General features: G+C 38.6%; 1 protein-coding gene across 4 annotated transcripts in view; it reads left to right on the top strand.

Moving 5' to 3' along the window:
* Positions 1 to 21,480, top strand: part of Hr4 (nuclear hormone receptor 4) — a 112,288-nt gene extending 90,808 nt beyond the window's left edge. For 2 of the 4 annotated variants that reach the window (XM_028321885.1, XM_028321883.1), the window contains exons 2-8: positions 838 to 945; positions 6,164 to 7,279; positions 7,364 to 7,578; positions 7,654 to 8,058; positions 10,142 to 10,334; positions 16,313 to 16,428; positions 17,694 to 21,480. In XM_028321885.1, coding sequence (XP_028177686.1) covers positions 843 to 945; positions 6,164 to 7,279; positions 7,364 to 7,578; positions 7,654 to 8,058; positions 10,142 to 10,334; positions 16,313 to 16,428; positions 17,694 to 17,774 — 2,229 coding nt within the window. In that variant the 5' untranslated portion in view covers positions 838 to 842 and the 3' untranslated portion in view covers positions 17,775 to 21,480. Of the gene's footprint in view, positions 1 to 837; positions 946 to 4,917; positions 5,380 to 6,163; positions 7,280 to 7,363; positions 7,579 to 7,653; positions 8,059 to 10,141; positions 10,335 to 16,312; positions 16,429 to 17,693 lie in introns of those variants that run through there. The other 2 variants (XM_028321884.1, XM_028321886.1) reach the window with 2 other exon arrangements.
* Positions 21,481 to 22,021: the final 541 nt, after the last annotated feature.

Below are 22,021 nucleotides of genomic sequence, written 5' to 3'. Positions count from 1 at the left end.
TGGACCATTTTATTCAGAACGACCCAAGATCACACCTGGTTACCGTGAGTGTACCATCATTTTCAAAAAATGTTACATGGAACTATTATTAATTTAGAAAATCTCATTAATTTAAAATATTTATTCAACTATTTATGCAGTGATTATACTATTAGATAATACCAAAACGGGAAAATCTCTACAAACAGCAAGAAAGCTTTTAATTTTTTATTTGAACGGTGATATTTTATTAGGACGCTATTTCGAAACCACTCTACTTTTATGGTGTCGTAAACGTCTATTAAAAGCTCCGAATTGATAGAACAATTAAGGTCGATTGGTATTCTGTGTAGTTTGAAATCAAAAAGCTATGAAGCCATTCGGAGAATCTATGCTATACTCCAATTAGGGTCATGATCGTGAACTTGATGCAATGCGTGTGTGGGACTGTTTGATGAATACGCTTATTTAAAGTCGAATAGCAATATAAACTTATAAACATCATTATGAACCCAGCCTCAACTCAGTTTTTATATTGAGCATTTTTATACTTTTTATGCAGTCTACACATCGAACCCGCTGACCTGCGACTTTTGATATGTTGTCAAAAGTCATATAAAGTTGTCGACATACCGCGATATTATTCTTTTGAAATAAAGGCGCTGAAGCCAATCCGCCATGCTTGGTGTGAATCTTCTAAGAAAAAATAGTATTTATAAACGTCTATGCCTTCTTATGCCTGAAAACCTGAAAAAGGAAATCGTTGCCTCCACGCTCTGCTAACAAATCTGTTTAGGCTAAACAAAAGTTTTATTATTTCATCCACGTGTATTAAAGTTCATTTTTCTTTGTTCACAGGAATAATGACACTCAGCCGCGGCCCGTGTGAGCTGGTGGACAACATGAGTCTGTTCCAAGACCTCAAACTAAAGAGGCGGAAAGTTGACTCCAGATGTAGTAGTGATGGTGAGTCCACTATGTTAATAACTTTTGTAAACATTTTATTACATACTTGACTTAGTTTAAAGTTTGAAAAAGAGCTCCAACCTTGACAATTTATTCTCAAGGAATCATTTTAATTTCTCATCTCATATAAAAACACCTACATTTTCATATCAATAGTAATGTGCATATGCAAAATCACTGCATCTCAATACAATAAGTGATTAAAGCTCTACATTCACGGACAGTTAAACTGATCACTTGAAATGACGTAGGTACTGACTGAAACTTCGAACACACAGTGAAATTTTGAATGTACGTTCAACTCATCAGTTTAACTGATCGTGTGTGTCAAGCTTAACGACTCTTTTTCATTGCCAAAGGTAATGTTTACCTTCTTTACACACGCTTCTCATCTACTATTAGTATTCACTGGACGAGTCCATCAACTGATCAAGACTTGTTAGCTTTATTGTCACTCGATCGGAATCACGATTGCGACTCGCCTCACGAACGCAACTGTCACTTTCGACTACGACGGCGAACTCTCTTCGTCACTGTCGTTTCGATTTCGTTTAAGGCTTTATGTTCACCGTTAGCGGCTGATGTCAATTGCTATCCCATAAATAGTTGCATGCCTTGTACATACTGATGATCCTGGAAAGGTCATTGCTGGAAAGCCTATGATTAAGATATTAGCTAAACTACAACATTTGATCGTAAAACTATTGAAACTGCCAAATATTTGCACCTCTTTCTCCTTAAAAATGTCTAAAAACTAAGATTAGATATTCATAGTTTTCTAACCGTTAAGTTAAAACGTGTCCAATAAAATAATTTTCCGTTATGCAACAAGTAAGTTAAACAAATTAGTGTTTGATAATCGCTGTCATCTGCCGAGAGTTGAATAACAACGAGGCAACAACATAATAATAATATGGCGTGAGAAAGCAGCGACTGGTTCCGAGAAATGACCTCACTTTCACTCGTGCACAAAAACAGACAAAAAGAGGACCGGTCCGGCGCGGGCGCGACTCTACTATAACGCCACTATGGCTTAACGGGATTATCGTCGACAACGATACGGTATAATGTTAATATGCAATCTGTAGTACAATAGTTCAAGTACCTTTAGTACTTCAATGAATCATTATGTACTAGATATGTTTTTTTTATAGATTATAGTACGATTACTTTTATCCTTTGGCTGTACAAGAGGTAATTTGCTGGACTAAATAACTAATGCAATCTATATTATTTGTAATTAGCTCGTTAACGAGAGTATAACTGTTATTTCATGTATGTAAAGGTTTCAGGACTTAATGATCATATACTTTTTCTTAAACCACTTTAAACAACCCCACAATCCATCAACCTTTGCGCAATAATGACGTATCATGAAGTCACAGTGATAAAGAAAGTTTACGTAAACCGCGAGGTGAAAGCAATAAATACCAGTGCTGTAATTATTGCTATCGTGGGCTCATGAATAAGGCATGGCATGAGAGAAAGATTCACTGTCGTACAACGTAACATTTCGCCCGCGGCGCCCGCTTTGCGATGAATGGCTCTTTAGCTAAAAGCCGCTCTGTCGAAATGAAAGAGCAAGAACGTGATGATGGTTTTTAGCACTTTAAAATATGATATCTTTTTAAGTGACTAACGTAACCGGTATTTGCCAGGTCTAGTATTATTATAGTCTGTAAAAAGTCTTTATGTTTCTGGTCTGTGGGAAACTATTAAAATTTGATATTAAAACTATTCGTGTTAACAAATACTTTATCTATTCAAAGGTAACGTGAAACAAATTCAAAAATATAATCTGTTTATTCATATTACTTGATTGTACTACGATTTATGAGTTACCTTTATATCTAGGTTAAAATATATTATGACATTGTAGTCAGAGCAGTGCCCTCGGCGACCCTGGACGAGAATTTGATGGGTCGAAGGCTAAATTTACCAAGCGCCAACCATCCGAGGTCATCTCTTTCAACTGATTTATTATTTCTATATTAGTTCCATTACATTGCGTTAGACGTTAAAAAATGATTTGAAATTACTATAACATTTATGATTTCTAGATGATTCAATGCTAGTTGTAACCAAAACAAACTGTAGACGTTAACCAAGATTTGCAGACAATCAAATCGGAAATCGGATCACACAAACAACATTGCTTACGTTTACTACGACTACGGTTCACGGTTGATCTAATACGAGAATCCATAAAATGTGCCCACGTCACACATTAGTATCCGTGCGACACCAAAACACGCAATTGCATCGCGGTCGTGAATTAAAAATAGAATGGCAATGTCTAATTTTATCGCATCATTCAGTTTCGGATAAATCTAGATAACGATTTCGTGTCGGTGGCGTTAAGCGTTCACGCGAAGTCACGTGCGTGGCGTGACGCGCTGTGACGTGGGGGCGTGCCCGCCAGCGTGACGCGATCCTCGCTTGTTTGTATAATGTAGTAAGAATGACGACTTGTAAAGAGATTAATCGTTGCTGCTACGAGTATAAAAGTTAAGTAGGAACTACGCTAAAATATCTTTCAGACTTTTCCTAATTACTACATATTTGTAGTAGGTACCTACTCTACATTTTTAAACACGATTATTGCAATGTTACATGCATTTCATAGATGATTGTTAATCTCAAAAGCCTTACACAATAACAACAACATTGTGTTTCAATTGTTTACATGTGTGTACTGATAAGAAATACTTTTTATCACTTACAGTTTCAATATGTAAAATAAACAATAATACAAAAATAATGCGAAACCACTCAAAATCATTCAAAGTAGGCGAAACATTTGCGCGTAGGTAGCGCAAATCCGATAACGCAATCGTATTGGAATCAGTTGCATTGAATTAAATGCAACCAGTAAGTACGTAAGTCAGATAAGAGATTGGAGTTTGAAAAATAGTAAGCTTCGAAATCACATAGCTAATCGTACGACTGAAGGTCTCGCGATAACGGGTGGTCTGTGCGTGCATAAATGATTTGCCGCGCAGCTCCCTTACTGCGTTTAATTTTTATTGTAAAAAGGGACTTTTTAAACCTTTTCGTAGCTTAAGTATTTTTCTATATCTCGCAATAAGGGTGAAGAAGATGTCATGTTAAATATTAAACAATTCAAGAAACCACTAAATACCAAATATACAATGCCGCCGTAAATAAATAAATCATACTCTACGACTATAAGTAAAAGAAATACTTGCCTACTCTACATTATAAATAATAGCATAAAAACTATTCATAATAAAACTAGTATGACTACCTGTTAAGTAACAGACAAGGGAAATAATTACTTGTATTTTATTTTAAAATGTAGGGATTATACCAATAACTGATATTAATTAATCATTCATTAATCAGTGAAAACGAGCGTTTCAATTTCATTGATATGAGATTACTGTCCGGCGAAGCGCAGTATTGATATGACGCGAGTGGGCCGGGCATAGCGACACGTGGCGTCACCGTGCCTCGGCGGAGGCGCTTGGGGTAGGGGGTTGACCCATTTTCCCCGGGTCGGTGACCGCCAGCGACCTTCGAGCTTGCAACGATCGAAACGATTGCGATCACCCGCCCCAAAATAGAAGAGTGCATTGCGTAACAACCTTTATTGTTGTCTGTCTATCGCGCTCCAAGCTTTTTATGCTAATGGTTGTTTGTTAGCAGACAACATCTATTACTGAATGAACACATCAATTCAAATTAAACATTATTGTTACACAATTGTATAAGCCCATCTAAAACTCAAAGTGCTGGCATGCTTCGGCATCTGTGGGCAGTTCGCTTTCCTCGTTCGCCGAGGTATCTAGTAACCGACATAACAGCTAGCAATCAAAACGGGACATTTATCTAGGCGTCGACCGAGCCTACCTAGAACCTCGATTGCATCACTCGGCTAGAAAGATCGGTCCCCACCAATGATGTGGCAAAGGACGCGGAGTGAAATAGAGATCGTCCTCGAAGCGAGAGCGGTGCACGCGTTGCACTAGTCATTGTGCGGTTGCACTTCGCACGCACGGCCGCCTGAGTGACCTAATAGCGGCTGGAGGGAGGGACCGGGAAGCACCGCGCGGGGAGCGGGGCGGACTGCCGCTCGTGCGGTAGGTCGGGCTCACTGCGCGCGCCCGCCGCCCGCCGTCGCGCCGGCTGTGGAAAACTTTCTTCGCGACTTTTCCTCCCGTAAACAAAACCGCGAAAAATTTGCGCCCGCGCGCGCCCTTTGCACAGCGCATCGCGCGCTCATAGCGGATGACGTCGTGACGCTATATTCGGGACTAATTCGCGGGTTCACACTCGTCGATTCACGAGGTCTAAACAAATGTGATAAATAGATCTGATTTTCTGAAATATATGAACAATAAAGTGTTTGCAATGTAAACTGGCGGTTTCGTGAGAGGGTAACGACTACGCCTATGGATTTAGTAATAAAAAGTCGGTAAAGTTTCTGATTATTAAGTGCTTGTGAAATATTTTATTCATAATTTCTAATTATTCGTATAAATGCAATAGCTATGATTTAATGCAAATCTAAAGTTATAATTTCTAACAGCTTTAGTATAACGTTAAGATCTCATCGTTTTATCGTGTGATAAACTGTGTTTTTAAATAACTGTAACATTAATAGTTTACAGTTACTGAAGTACGTAAAATAGTTGTGTGACGTAGCGCCCTTTGTGATGTTGGTGCAGCGCAGGCGCAGGCTTCCGGGCGCCGCATCTGCGCTCGCGCCGCTTTCACTTTCTCCTCGCGCGCTGCGCCGCATCTCGCGTTCGCGCCCACAGTGACCTGCAACTACGCTTCCTACATTTTCCATTTCTATTCCGCATAGTTACATAAACCCTTAATTTATCATTTCAATAATAATTTTCATTAAATTAACGCTTTTGAATAAATTCTCACAACTCGTCTAGGTGTCTAGGGGTATCTTATTTATTGTCACCCGGAAAAGTGTTGCTCCCTACATTTGCATAGTTTTTGTATGACAGGGCCGCCGCGGCGCTCGCATCGTGACGCAACCGGCTAATCTAGTCGGCGGCGTCGGGAAGTGCAGTGTCGCGTCCCCGCGTCGCGCCCCGCGCGTTCTAACTACGATCACGCCGCGCGGTCGTTGACATTTCACCTAGTTTCTATTTATCATTTCAAAAAATTTTGGAGTTCTTTTTCAACTTAAACCGTGTATAGCTATTCTTTTTTGATGTGAATTGTGTGTTCGCAGGCGAGTCAGCCGCCGACACCAGCACGTCGTCGCCGGACCCGGGCCCGCCGTCGCCGCGCATGGCGGAGGCGGGCTGCAGCACGCCGCCGCACCCGCCGCCCGTGTTCGACGGCGGCGGCTCTCCGTCGCCCTCGCCCAGCTCCTGCAGCCACCAGTCCGTCATCCGCTCCGCTCCGCAATACTCCGTCATTAAGTTCGAGGGCACGCCGCCTTCTATCAAGACGGAAGGCTTCCAACCTAACAAATACCAAGAAACCAATATACCCTCCCCCATTCAAGTCAAGGTGGAGAGCACCCCGCAGGAGCTCCCGCAATCGTACAGACCCCGGTCTATCGCTACTGCTCTACCGAACTCGCACACGAATATCGCGCCGAGCCCCTGGCCGGCTGCTGCCTGCCTTAATGGTGTAAAACCAGAGCTAATAGGCGGACATTTCCCACCGCAACCGCACGACCCCAAAACTGGAGAGAGGCGAGGTGCGCCATGGAGAGGCGCTCCAACGGTTATAATGGGCGAGTCGGGTGGTGTTCGGACGATGTTCTGGTCTTTGCCCACGCCCTCTTCGAGCGGGGAGTCATCAGCGAGTTCATCTCACACGCCCACCCCACCTACTCCCGAGCCTGCCACGTGTAGTGAAGAGTCAGCTGCGCGTTTGCTGCTCAATCTCGGTGGAGAGTTAAGGCGGCCACGAGGACCAGCGCTAAACATGGAGTTGTTATGGGCTGGGGATATGACCCAGCTGCCCGCTCATCAGCAGATGCATGCATTGAATCTGAGCGCTGCGGCAGGCAGCTTGCCGGGCGGGTCGGCAGCATCGGGCGCCAGCTCTCCTCTGGCTCTCCCTCGGCCAGAACTCCGGGCATATGCCCCTGAAGCTGAGCGCGAGGAGGATGAACAACCCATGATTTGCATGATTTGTGAGGACAAAGCGACAGGACTGCATTACGGCATAATTACGTGTGAAGGTTGCAAAGGTTTTTTCAAAAGGACTGTACAAAACCGACGCATTTACACGTGTGTTGCGGATGGTGGCTGTGAAATTACAAAGGCACAACGTAATAGATGTCAATATTGCCGGTTTAAAAAGTGTATTGAGCAGGGAATGGTTTTACAAGGTACTTATACATTTTGATTAATATTTAAAATAATTTATTTTGATTTTTAAAACAAAGTACTAACTTTTCTCTTTTGTTAATCAGCGGTACGCGAGGATCGGATGCCTGGTGGCCGAAATAGTGGAGCTGTCTATAATTTGTACAAGGTGAAATATAAGAAGCACAAGAAAGCCCACAAAGCATCGACGACAACGAGTCGAGCGTCGCCGCCGGAGAAGCCGAAAGATCCCCTACCTCCACTCCCACCGCACCTGGTCAACGGGACCATCCTTAAGACTGCATTAACCAACCCTAGCGAGGTAAGAATACTCACGTAAATTTCAACTACCTCTTTTACACTAGCCTGTGAATGATTTTTCCATTATTGAAAAAAGTATCCTTTGCAGGTGGTTCATTTAAGAGCACGCCTTGAAAGCGCCGTGTCATCATCTCGAGATCGTGCTGTCCCTTTAGAGAGGGCATTACACATGATCCGGACACTGATAGAGTGTGATGCCATGGAGGACATAGCCACAGTGAGGCATTTACCAGACTTGCTCCATGACACGTCAGAAATTGGCGACAAGTTATGCAAGATCGGGGACTCCATCGTACACAAAATGGTAGCTTGGACGAAGAAGCTACCATTTATAATGGAGATTCCTATGGAAGTCCACTCAAAGTTGTTAATGGAGAAGTGGCATGAGATCTCAGTGCTGACCACGGCGGCGTACCAGGCGATGCATGGAAAGAACGCGCACGTGCCGCCGCCGGATCAAGAATACGACTTTATGCAAGAGGTAATTATTTTTTTATTAGCAATTTTAGTAGACGATTACGTTTTCTTATAGCTATTACTTCATACGGGAAAATGACAGTAACTTTCTTAGACGCAAAGTTTTCTTGCGCAAATTATCTAAATCAGAATTTATTAGCCTGGTAGCACGCGTAGGTGTACAGTAACTAAACTGCAAGTTTCACTGAGCTCACTGGGCAACCTTTCAAGATATTTTCACTTTCATTATTTACCAAGCTCGTGTGCAACAATAAATCTAGTTGAACTACAATTTCTATTGTCTGAACAATAAGAGTAGCATCATAGCGGATAAATACTTTTACTTTAGATGAAGTCTTTAAAAGAACATCATCATCTACGAAGTAGCATATAAATATTAGAACGTACGGTAAAATAAACTAGTAAAGAGCTAAGCCCCATTCATTGGCGCGTTCGGTTTCACTTTACTCTCCTGATGAAATCCAACATGGCGTCCCTGGGCTAGATCGCACCAGTACCAGTTACTAAGCTCAGGTCACATTAGCGGAGACTTCCGCCACATGCGCCGGAGTGCAGTTACGTGAGCTGCATCGCTTGCGCAACGTAGAAAGTCGCAGACAACGGCTGCATTCGCCTTCGGACGCAGCCACACTGCCTGCATAACTTGCACTATTAGAACCGCATAATATGACATTGCGTTTCTAGTGGACTACGCATAGGAATTACTTCATCATAGACAAATATAAAATGAAGTCTTGCTCAGAAGTAGATTTAAGTATAAACCTACATAAACCGATTTTAGAACCATTTTCTCGTCACGTAATAGAATCGTGAATCAATTTAGTTGAAAAGTTTTATGATATTAGCTTCTATGTATTATAAGTATCTTTTATGGATCTTCCATAAAGTTTAATGGACATTTATTACGATCACCAAATAAAACGATATTTAAAAGGCACACAAATTGACCCTCGATCACTAAACTATCTGGTATACGAGTTCAAGTGTGCACGCACTATTCTATTGCAATATCAGAATGTACGAACTAGCAATTGCTAGTATTATGTAAGGCAGTAAGGTAAGCCGTGCCGTAATAGCGGTAGTTGCAGAAAGTAATTTTCATTGTCTAGAGCATTTCCTTCACTTACATACAGGGGATTACGTAAAATATCGAGCTGTTTTTAACACATCGTGTAAATCGTGTTATTAATATAATTAATAACCGTGTTCTGTCTGATATCTGAGTAATTGGCCAATAATTTATAATTTCTATGTCTAATAATAAAGGAAGGAAAAGGTTAAATGGATATAGTATATCAAATGCAAACCATAGTAAACCACAAATAGAGAAGTCAGTTAACCGATAAATCAGTATTAAGGTTGGCTCACCTACAACCAAAGATTTATCTCTACTTAGCTTAACAAAAGACTAAAGTCTAATTATAATACGCCTAAGTTTATATATGGCAGTGGCCGGCGCTCGTATGAATTATTATTGACACGCAACTCACAATGAGAGGGTAATTTATTGACGTCGGTAACGTTCACACGATCCAGAAATATGTTATGGATCACTGAAAATGCGGTAAACATTTTGTGTATTGAATGTAGGTCAGCGGCTTAAAAGGTTTTTTTGGTATTTAAAAATATGATTTTGAAACCTCGTAAAATATTAGGTAGGTACTATAAATATGGATAAGATAAGACAATCACTATTGATCAGGAGATTTAAGATTTAAACACCGTCTTTTGTCTTTTTGTTTTGTCTTTTGTCTGTCTCTATTATATGAGTAGATTGCTTATTACTTACATGAGATTGTTATCAATCAACGGCAGCTCAACGTACGAGTATATCATGTCTCATTTATTGCTTCAAATTGTAATTAAATAAACCCAAGAATTTAATAATTTAACAACTGCAACTATGCCGATTTGGCATTTGGCACTTTTTGGGGAACGCATGTCCAGCAGTGTACCATAGAGGGCTAATGATAATGATGATGATGAAGTGGCTCTAACTGTAGTTCCCAAATATCATTATTCACTAGGTGGACACATGATGATGATCATAATGAAGTGACTATAACAGCAGTTTTATTGTCCACCAGGTGAACGCAAACCTGCGGACGCTGCAGACGTGTCTGACGTCACTGATGGGTCGGCCCATCACGCTGGAGCAGCTGAAGCTAGACGTGGGGCTGGTGGTAGAAAAGATGACCCAGATCACCTGCGTCTTCCGCCGCATTCAGCTCCGCATGGAGGAGTATGTTTGCCTCAAAGTCTACATTCTGTTGAACCAAGGTAAGATTGCTTTTACTTGTGCTTTTTTTTCTAAGTAAAATACAGGTTGTAATAAACTGACAGGTGAAAAGTGATCACAGTTTCTTTATTTTCTTAATTTTGTTTGTTTAATTGATCAAAAAAATCTGAAAAGAATGCTTTATTACTAGCGTCGAGTGAAAAGCTGCTTAACTCTGCCCCCTAGACTTGCGATTATAATGTGTACTTTGTCTAGACCCACTGAATTAGTTACAAGTTGATGTTACACTTATCATACATTAAATGTTATAGTTCGTAAACATCCAATGACCTAACTAAACAAATAAAGACGCACGAATGTTATTTCCGTGTTCCAAGTAAATTCAGAACGCTGAAAAACACTTCGCCGAGTCGTATCATCGGTTATCACTGACTTCACTAATAAGGTCAATGACTTGCACACTTTATTATACTAAAAATACGGTATTGAGAACGCCAACTCTTTAAATAATAAATTGACGTCAGAAGATTCAGGCGTTTTAAATAATTAAATGGTGTTAATTGATAGCGGATAACCTTTCACCAGGGGTATTAGGCCAGCGTGAAATTAGGCTATGTAAATAATGAATGAAAATGTTTCCTTAATTACGCTTAATTATATTTTAAACATTTCAATTATTAGCTAACAAAGATTTTATTATCCTATCCGTATAGTGCAATGATTCATGAACTTTATCATTTTTACTAATCTTTATTCGTGAAACATCGTCAAAGTTTATCGTCATTTATAGCTTTTATATTATTAGAGCAAAAGCAGCATAGAGAATAGCTCAAAGGCGTATTTATTTAAAAAAAATAAAAGCAATAAATGAGTAATCACTAGTAGTTAAATGTAAATTATGTCAAACTAACAGACTCGAATGGAAATTAGAACACTAATAAGGGCTATAATCTGATTTCCAGTGAAGTTGTAAACAAACCGGCCTCCTACAAAAGTTCCGTTTTCGCCATTTACGGCGTAGAAACACGCCTCGGGGCCATATAAGCTTATCATTTCCCTGATCGGTTCAGAACTAGTCCACAAATCTACCTCTATTTTCACTAAACACTGAAACTTGAGCAATTCCAACTAGGGTCTGTTAAAAACGAAGTGACGGCTTCGACTGACAGCGCAGAAGATTACATCAGTTGGTAGGTACCCCAGTAAAAGCGAGTTCAATTATCTAAATGCCAATCCTATTTCTGTATCGGAATAGCCATGGATGCGCTATAGATAGTGATGCATGTTTTAACAATCTCTAGTTGGCTTGCATATCACTTTAACAGATTTTTTAAAAGATACATTTAGGTACCTACGCCTTATAATATAAAACTTTAGTAATTAGCTTAAAATAATGCAACGTTTGTTAATTGACAGCTGATATTTATATCAATGTTCGTTTCAATTACAGATTTTTGATATTTTAAAAAAATATTGTAACTTTCAATCTTCTTTTCCGATACGTAATAGAGTTGCGTCTAATTTTGCATTAATTGAAGTAGCCTCAGCAACCCTACGCCCTAGGGATGTCTCGGTTCATTACTTCATCGTGTCAATGTACCACAGGATGTAATCCAGTTATAGCCGAGGGGTGCATCGGCCAGGCATCCATGTAGGTCAGTTACATTACGCAACCTAGGCGTCCTGACGTCGCATGAGGCCTGACTCATTACGTACACGATGACTGCACATTATGACCCGTGTTACTAGCAGCATAAGGAACAAACGTCATCCACTTTTACTGTTGCTGTATCTAGTATACCTACCTTTAGCGGTATTCCGTGCTCACGGAGCCGTAAAGTGTTTACGTGCTAAGTCCTACGTATTTTTTGTTAAGGTTTTTCAAGAGATTTGTTTCCTTTTAAATACTAGATTGTTTATGCGAGTGAGGGTGATTTCAACCGTAATGATGTTTTTCCTATGCAATACAATATGCGTTTCATTAAATCACTTATACGTTTTAATTTAATGAACCGTTAATTTATGCAACTCTATGGAAAGATTAGGTTATTAATGCAAAAAAACAAGCAAAATGCATTGTGCATTTCTGCTTCATAACTTACGATGACAACTGCTTTAAATCATATTCCGTCCTCGTACCACAAATTTAAAGGTTCAACCAAGTCCTAAAACAGCATTGTCCCTAAATTTCGTGTGTCAATCATGCGCGTTAGTTTAACAAGCTCGATCGAAGAACTAAATGCGACGCGATGCGCAAGTGTGAAGTGCTTTAATATTATTATGATTTATGTTACATGTAACCCAGTTGTGGCTGGCGAGAGTCGATTGCGAAATCGATTAGGACCAGCGCCGGGCCCGATAACAGTTTCACTCGAACGTTTTAGATGGCAAAAAGAAAGTACCTACTTGTGATTAAGATCTAATTCGAAATGAGTTTCTTTACCTTGTTTCGAAGAAGTTAACAAAATAAGAAAGATCGTCATTTGTTCGAAACGAAAAAATACTTTATTCGAAGAAATTAAGAAAACAATACAAAATGAGATCGTCATTTGTTCAAAACCGTCATTTGTTTTTTTAAGACCAAAGAGGAAAGATTACTGAAGATGAGAGTAAATAAATACTCTCATGCATTCGAGCTGGATTTGACTCATAGAATTTGATTTGAAATGCTCTATAAATTCAGATTATTTTCAAAGAGCTCTAGATAGCGAAAAGAAATTACTTGAGATTAGGATCTAATTCGGAATTTTGTTTTATTTATCTCGAGTAGAAGGAACAATAAAACAAAAAAACAATTTATAGGAAAATAATATGAATAAATAAATGGAATATAAAAAGAGAGATGGCGTTTAAGAAGTATTTGAAATTCAGTAGATTCTCATGTCCCTACTATTCTATGTTTTTTAATTTGCAACATTTTAGCTCTGAGAACTAGTCAAATATTCTTGAAAAACAGGATGTTCCAAAAAGTAATGTCAAGCCGAAGCCCAGAGGAAAAGCATCACTAGGGCTACCGGGATCACCGCGATTTTCGACAGTTTTCGAGTTATGATTTTTTTACAACATAAAGGATTTTTTGGTTTACACGTGTTATGGATGTAAATACTTCTGAATCAGATAGGCCAAATATTTATCCAATAATAATAAAAAAATCAGGCATGTAGCTTATCTATTCGCGCCACAGTGACAAAAAAAGTGCCTAAGAACAGAAATTTAAAACAATCATAACTCGAAAACTATCAAAAATCGCAGAACATGTACATGGGGATGATTCGGATAGCCCTAGTGATGCTCTACCTTTGAGCTTCGGCTTGACACTACTTTTTGGGACACCTGTATAGTGTCACAATCGACTAGTGCATCTAAAATAGTGCAGTTACATGCGCTCGCGTCCCAGCGTTAGGGAAACTATGACATCCTGCGTTATCGGCGTAAGTAGGTCACCCGCACGCACGCCATGTTTGAAAATTATTTTCACTGCGCACGGGCATTATTATTACGCTGTTTATCAAGCTATAAAAGTGCGTGCGCATTTAGAAATTCCGTGCCATTTTGTTGCTTGTGTGACAGTACATACTAGCAGTAACAGCTCACTTTAGCAATCAATGACGTGTTAGTTATGACGTGTTACTTTGCGTCGTAAAATAAATGACAATAAATTAACAATAATTTAACCACGACCAACTCATTTTAAAATTCACAAATTAATGAAATGGCTATTAACAAAAAAAATATCAACACTTTCAATATTGATAAAAGATTTTGACTGACGCATTAATATTTTAAGAAATAAATGTCAATAACTGGCTTTCCACGATAAAAAGTAACCAAAAAAATTACTTTTACAATATTAATGTCAATTACGAAGTATCGGTCGTTGACTTAAATGTTTATTATTAGTTTGTACAAAATTCTTGTCCCGAAGAACGCTGTAAATGCTGAGATATTGTTAATATTGTCATGCATAAACATAAGGCCACAATAGATTTGCCTTGACACAGGACATTTAATTAACTTCGTGCCTCATTCCATGATCGCTGCTCGCAAATGCACAGGCACCCACCTACTTAGGTGGGTAAAAACATGCACTCTGGCAAACAAAGGGCAATCAATAAATTACAGTCCAGCTAATTAATGCAATCCATAAAGTACGTTCTTACTTCCCAGGATATTTATTAATTAAATAAAGCTTTATAAACATTCGTTTAAAAAATCTTTCAGAAATCCAGTGAATGGCATTCCGTTACATAACCGTGCAAATATAAAAACACGACATATTACGAAGAAAGAGATATTCCGATATGCAAATGAATTTCGTTTTGCTTAATTAACAAAACGTGTCATTCCAAGTGCGAACAAACTCATATCTTTGTGAAACGCGCAACATTTCGACCATAAATTTGGTTTGAGCTCATAAATGTTCTATCTTAGTGCCGAGTGAAAAGTATCTATGCTCAAAAGGCTGTATGTGTGCGCGGGTGAAATGGAAAGCGTTTGCGCAACCGTTCCGCGCCTGCTGCGCGCGCGCTTGTGAGTGTGACTGTACAATGAAGCGCACACACGTGGGCCATATTGAGCAATTGGAATTTAAACTTATTGGGCGCGGAATTGAACTGTTAAATGTTTTACTTATTTGCGTCTGATTAGATATTGCAGCTCGGCGTATAGGTATTTTGGACTCCACATCAAAATAATTGACATAACTGCTGTATGTAGTTTCATTAATACAACACGTTTGATGAAAAACAGAACAATAAAAATACATTAGCCATAAATAAAAGCGATGCACAACAAAGAACATAGATAAAATAATAAAATGTTAGTTGCGTCAGTTGAAACGGGACAACATTTCACTCTCGGAGCGGAAAGCGCAACGCGGAAGGCGAACTTTCTCTTTTGCGCAGCGTCGGGCGCAATGGAAAAAAACACAGATTATGCTGTCTGTTTACAGCAGCGCAGCGCGATATATTTTTTACGTAATTTAAGGCTTGCTTTAAACTTCTTGTTTATATGCATTTTTATTACTTGCGAATGGATAGACTACGCGTCATAAAAGTATATTAAGACTTTATATTCGGAAAGCAATCTAAACGCCTAACATAAAGCTATAAAATACCCATAAGAAAACTACATCACTTAAAAGATGCTGCACTAACCGCACACATTAAACGATCGCGCGTACAATACCGTGGAAAAGCGCGCGCGAGTGAGCGAGACGGGTGTAGCGGGAGGACGCGAGCTCGAACGGAGGTCAACGGCTAGCCGCGGTCGTTGCCCCGCTATCGGAGTGACCTACTGAGCGCGTGACGTCACAGCCGCACCGCGCGCCGGTGGCATTGGTTAACCGCCGCCTTGCAACGCCATCTAGGGGCGAGTAGTTGATTGAGTCGGCAATGTAGAGTCACAACAATGGCTTGGAAATGGAAGTCACTGCGCGAGGCATTTTGTTAAACATTTTTAAAGTTTAGGAGTACCTACTATGAATTAAACTAGATTATGTTATTACGCATCCATTACAAAACGAAAACAATGACTGCTTTAATAAAATGTAATTAATTCAAATAAACAGCCTAAATGTAAATTACTGAACTAATTAATAATAAATAACCTTTAATTTAATGTTAAGAGATCATTTGTTGACTAGGCAATAGGAAACCCAGGGACAAAATAAAAACTCACTTGCACAATTTAACTTTTCTTCAATCAGCATAATTAACACGCCATTAATTTTCATAATTTTTGGACTTAATCAATCTGACAACCTTGCAGATAATTCCGACGTGAATAAGATCTATCGTTAATTTAGTAAATAGAAATAAATTCAAGGTCACAAAGTTTCAAACAATCTTATTTACATTTTCAAATCCTGAACTTTACTTTTTTATTTACGTATAAATAAGTATTTTTCTTATGTCGACACAAAGTTGAAACTTTTTGATTTTCAACTTAAAGAAGAGGAGCTTAAGACTTAAATTACAGTAACACTTTTCCACTCTCACACCAATATTCCTTCTTGCAGAGGTCGAGCTGGAGGGCATCCAGGACCGCTACGTGCAGGTGCTTCGGAGCTACCTCGAGCACGCGGCGCCGCACCACCCGGGTCGGCTCCAGGAACTCTTCGCCAGGATACCTGAGGTATGGAAAGAGATGTGATAATGGGAGATTTACTAAAAAAATTCACTATCAATCAAATGTGTACTTCATCAGAGCAGATTTATATTAGCTGTCCCGGCGAACTTTGTACCGCTATATTTTTCTTTTATAAGAACTGTTTTTTTCACCGTTTAAACCTTCCCTGAACTTTCACAAATATTTCAAGACACAAATTAGCCAAATCGGTATTGCCGTTCTCGAGTTTTAGCCAGACTAACGAACAGCAATTCATTTTTATTTATTACTAGCTTTCCGCCCGCGGCTTCACCCGCGTGGAATTTTATTTGTCACAAAAAAACAATATCGCGCGCGTATTTGCTCACCGTTTACTTTAGACCTACCCTGGACTACGACAAACATTTTAAAACCAAAATCAGCGCAATCGGCCCAGCCGTTCTCGAGTTTTAATCAGACTAACGAACAACAATTCATTTTTATTTTTATAGATATATAGATAGATATGGCTAGTCTCTAAAGAAATAACAGCCGGGTTCATCATTATCATAATTTCAGCACTATTATTTCAGGCCTATTTTCAGCACTACTGCTGAACATAGGCCTCCCCCAATAATTTCCAGGTAGCGGCCTGCGTCCAACAAAAACGGGTTAAAAGCAAAGAATATTTTATAGCTTAACCACACCATTTTGTTTGCGTACAATGTTTCAAGTCAGTAGGTGGTTATATCCCATAACATAAGTACTATTGAAAGCTCGGGTGTCCCATTCCATAATGTGACAGTCAATTGAACGAATTGTCCCATTAAATTTAATCGTTATCGTTGTAACTCTGAACTCTAACATTGTGTTCATGATCTCAACGAAACGTGAACCTCTCACAAAACCATCTAATGCCCTCTCTCTTGCAATATCAATATTTCAGTTGTCACAGTTTTATTTAAAGGCTACACATTAAGAGCTTTCTACTCCATTATTGTTTATCTGTAGAAACTATTATTGGTGCTGCAAAGCCGATCGCGAGGTCTCAGTTAGATATATCTTATCAGTGAAACCGAACCGATGCTTAGAAATGAAACACTATTACATCTTGCCGACCGGTTCAGTTAGAAAGCACTGAAAACTCCGCACGTTTTCGCTTTTGGAGCGAGATACTTACAAGGTAGAGCGGGAGACTGTAGGTAATGCCATTGAACTCACTCTGTATATTCCCTTCCCCGCCTTCATTCGTGGCTGTTACATCATACAGTTATGATACTTTTTCCCATGCTGACACTATTTTTCTTCCACAGATCCAGGCCGCAGCGAGCCTGCTCCTGGAGAGCAAGATGTTCTACGTACCTTTCGTCCTGAACTCGGCGGAGATAAGATAGTATATGGCCCAGCAGGGCGTCTAGTTCGCAATGTACGAGCGACGGAGCCCCGCACCCCGCACACCACACGTGTTCACGCCAGTCCAGCACAAGAAATCGTACAAATGTTCCTATGAGGCAGCCGACGACGTCGAGTTGACTATCACGACTCTGTGGAAGAACGCGACGATGCGCATGACGCTCAACGCGGTCAAGAAAAGTTAGAGAGAGACCCAGGATTTACAGCAGATTTGGACCATCGGCTTCTGAATCTGCTTTCCTGCTGTTGGATATGGCAATCGGAATGAGACAATTTAGTATTGACAGGGTGGAGCTAGTAGGTTCTACAACCGGAAGTGTCATGTCTATGACACAGTGCCCCCTGATTTGAAACGGATTTGGAAAGATTGAAGAAAGGACGCAGCTGTTCGTCTAGTCTACTTCGAGTGTTGATGCATGGAACTCTGTAGGTCCCCGTGACAGTATGAGTGACGGGCACTAGTGCGAGCGAGTGCGGATTTTATACCTTTGTTGAGTCGAGTGTATTGGTTTATTGTTTAGTAGAAGAATTAAAACGTCCCAAATTCAGACTGATAACAATTATTTAGAAATAGTTCCAGGGACTTGAATGCGTGTTTTATACGTGGTAGTGTATACTAGTTAGATTTAAATAGAATAAAATATATAGTTATGTTACTATTTAAATTTGTCAGTCGGAGAAGCGCATAATATATTATTAAAAACTATTTCTGTAAATATAGATTGTAGTATACAAAATAAACGTTGTTTTAGACAGAATTGTTTCTTGTAAATGAAATATGTTTTAGTTTGCATTTTATATTTAGGATTAACCAGTAGATTAAATGCTGGGTGTGTAATTATGAGAATTTTAATTTAATTTTTATAATGACTTGTTCATAATAATGTAATTAGCACTAAGTCCTACTCTCAGTGTTTACCAAGACTGCTTGTATACAACTACTGTTTTATACACACTACTGATTTAGCGTGGTCTCGCTCGGTTCTTTAGTCACAACTTTGCATTTTTATTGCCAATACTTCATACACTTCATGTTGTTACGTGGCTGTGTATCACTTCTCCATGTTCTGGTCTGTAGTGTAAGTAACCGTAGACATAATGTGTGTTTTGGTTACCCATACGTCCCCCTTTTTCTAGAGGTGGGCGATTATGACTACATATTTTTCAAGATAATTTTTAAGATCTTAGAACAATTTTTTCATCGCACTGTAAATTATTAGGTTTATCTGAAACCAAAAGTGCTTTTATAAATAATATTCCCGCTATTATTACCAATTATTATGACTTTCTACGAATCTACTAACATCACAAACAGAATCCAAAATAATGCTTAAGTGAATTATTTTTTAGTATTTTTATCTGATCTTTTTGATACTGCGATATATCAATAAATTAAAAGATTTTGAAAAATATTTATCATTTGATCTCTTTACACAATAAAGCTCATGTTCGCCCATCTCTACCATCTCTACCGACGGAGGTTCTCTAGTGCGGGTGCTTCAATTTAATATACTTACTTTGCTTCCTTTGATGTGTTCAAACTTGTGCTCAAGATGTCGTTATTTTATCGGTAAAATACATTAAAGATCATGCTACATCAAACATTTGAAACATGTACATTTTAACATAACTTGGTAATAAACTAACATCACATCAAAAATTGTCACTGCATGTTGCAAAAGTTTTTAAAATAAGTGTCTGTTTCCGTCAACTAAACCATATTATTATCTCTATCACGAATCACCACATGAAAAAATAGTCCGCAACTAACATACGTACACCTTTCTTAAATAGTTTTGTATCTTGATACACGTTTTAAGAGTGTTAAAGCCATTTGTACAATATTTCATATTCTAAGTCATAAATTCAAGCAAATTAGCATTCCTGTAATTTGTATACGCTCATTAGCACCATCGTGTTTCGCACAATTTTCATTTGTCGCAACCATAACTATGTCTGACTAACTAACCGTCATTCTTTCCTTCATTTATCATTTTCATTAATATAATCATCAACATCTAACTGTATATTTATAAGTCATCTTAATAAACTTTTAAGATAGAAATTTTAAAAGCCTTACAGCAATGTAGTGCGAATCGGCTTTAGGAAATGTTGATCTTTAATATTTCTAAAGTGACACGACAAGTGACAGTGACAGTAATCGTGATGCTTTTGCAAAGTTATTATGGAACATCAGAGGCTTCTTATATGTATGTATACAGACGACTGCACGTCAGTTTATTACAACTAGGATTATGACCTCACAGTGCTAAACTACACGTTCCGTCGTCTCTGCATTCCTAAAACGAAACAAAGTCAACTATGATCAATATTTTCTTTAGCGGATTGCGCACTCCTGACATAATATTAAGCGATAATATGTAGACTTTCCGATCTTAATACTGTCAGTGATCACTGCCTCGACTTTTTAAAGTTATTTGCCGTTATTGTTATTAACACTTGTATTAATCGTTAATTATAAATGAACATAATAAACGTTCCATCAACGGTGAACAGTTACCACTAGTGTAGGGAGGCGAAGTATGCCTTGTTAAAATTAAGTAATTACAACCAAAAAGTTCGTTTTAAGGACTTAGGTTCTAGTTAATTAAACGGTGTATGCCTTAGCATTCGGAAACGATGTCAACATACATCATGATAGAGATAACCTGTGTGTTCGTTAGCAAACTTAAATTTTATTTAGTGAACAATGATTGTTCAATTTAAATCCTGTGTTTCTTCGCATCCACGATTTCTTTAAGTTAAAATAATTTCTGTAGGTACGTTGGGCACCCTCTGATCTGCTCTTTTTAAGAATATTTCTTTGGACAAAATAAACCAACACAAGTATATTGATAGTTCAAGTCAGAGGCTATTTAAACATCTAAGTAGCAAATCTAAATAGGACAGTTGATATGTGACAACTCCCTGTACTCATGAAACGGTGGTTAAGGGTTTTCTGAAGTACCTTACCGTCCTTGCATAGGATTTTAACAACTTTGATAAAGGGGCTTGATAAATTAGATAATCCTGTTACGTCCGTTCCTCATCGTGTTACCATTAGTTAAGAGTTAGCGGTTATGAAACATGTTTTGTAAATTGTAATTAGTTTGGATACAACCAGTTACGATACTGCCATCAAATGCCTAAATAGATTTTCAATTAAATTTTGTTATCTTTACGTATATTTAATTTAAGTTAATGTTGGTGAAATTATTAGTTAATTGTGATAGAAAAGTGTCGGTACGCGACACGCACCAATCGGTCTCACCATCGCGACGCGTCGCGACAATTCGATTACTATATTTATTTATTCATTTTATCTAACTTAATTATAATTAATTAGTTCATAAAAACACCCTCAACACGGCGGTGTTAAATCTAAAGTCTGAGGTAAAGATGCCTTTATAGATTTTTAAACTTGTAATGACGGGATCGTAAATAAAATAACTATAATCGCGAATCGTGCATCGTTCTACTAATGTAAATGATAATGTAAGTAATATTGACACTTATTTTGTTAGTAGCTTAGCGTTAAGGCAAAACTAACGGCAATGTATCAAATGGGAGTTAGATTAAGGATGTTATTGGCGTTGTACAAAGGATAGTATTGTTAGTAAATAAACAATGAAATTGGCGCATTACTGGCGAGTACCTAATTAGAATAGTACTTGGAAAGCCCACAGAGGCTATACAATGATAACGTGTAAATAAATTTTTACTTTCACGTGTAAGGTGGCCACTCGCTTTTCGTTGCTCTTCTAAATTATTTCGCTCGATTACATGCATTTTGCCTTTTAACCTTTATTTATACAACTTTTGTACTTTATACAAACGAAATTGACTGATATGGGGGAATGGTAATGATTTTTCTATGATTTGCTTAGCTGGCTGTTTTGTTAATGAGTAGCAATCGTTAGGTCCCAGTGGGACTTGGCGATGTCAACCGACTGCATCCACCTGTACTTGTGCCTATGTGAAAAAAGGAGGAAAACGCTGTTGATAATCTGAATCTTTATAAAAATCATTGATCAAGTCTCATTGTTAATTTTACCCTACATAACTCGTAAGATCTCTACCCATTTTAATGATAGTAAAGTTGTGTATTTTTTCATTCATTCATTCATACAGTTTTTACTGTGGTTCACATGATGTACCTACGCAAATGTGATTTTCCAATAAGTTCCTGTCCTGAATCTAAAAAAAATAATGGGCACGAGTATTGCTG

Source organism: Ostrinia furnacalis, unplaced genomic scaffold (genome assembly GCF_004193835.3).
Source record: "Ostrinia furnacalis isolate ACB-3 unplaced genomic scaffold, ASM419383v2 OfSCF7584, whole genome shotgun sequence".
Taxonomy (NCBI): domain Eukaryota; kingdom Metazoa; phylum Arthropoda; class Insecta; order Lepidoptera; family Crambidae; genus Ostrinia; species Ostrinia furnacalis.
The sequence above is the reverse complement of the archived record's forward strand: the minus strand, read 5'-3'. Positions and strand labels throughout refer to the sequence as shown.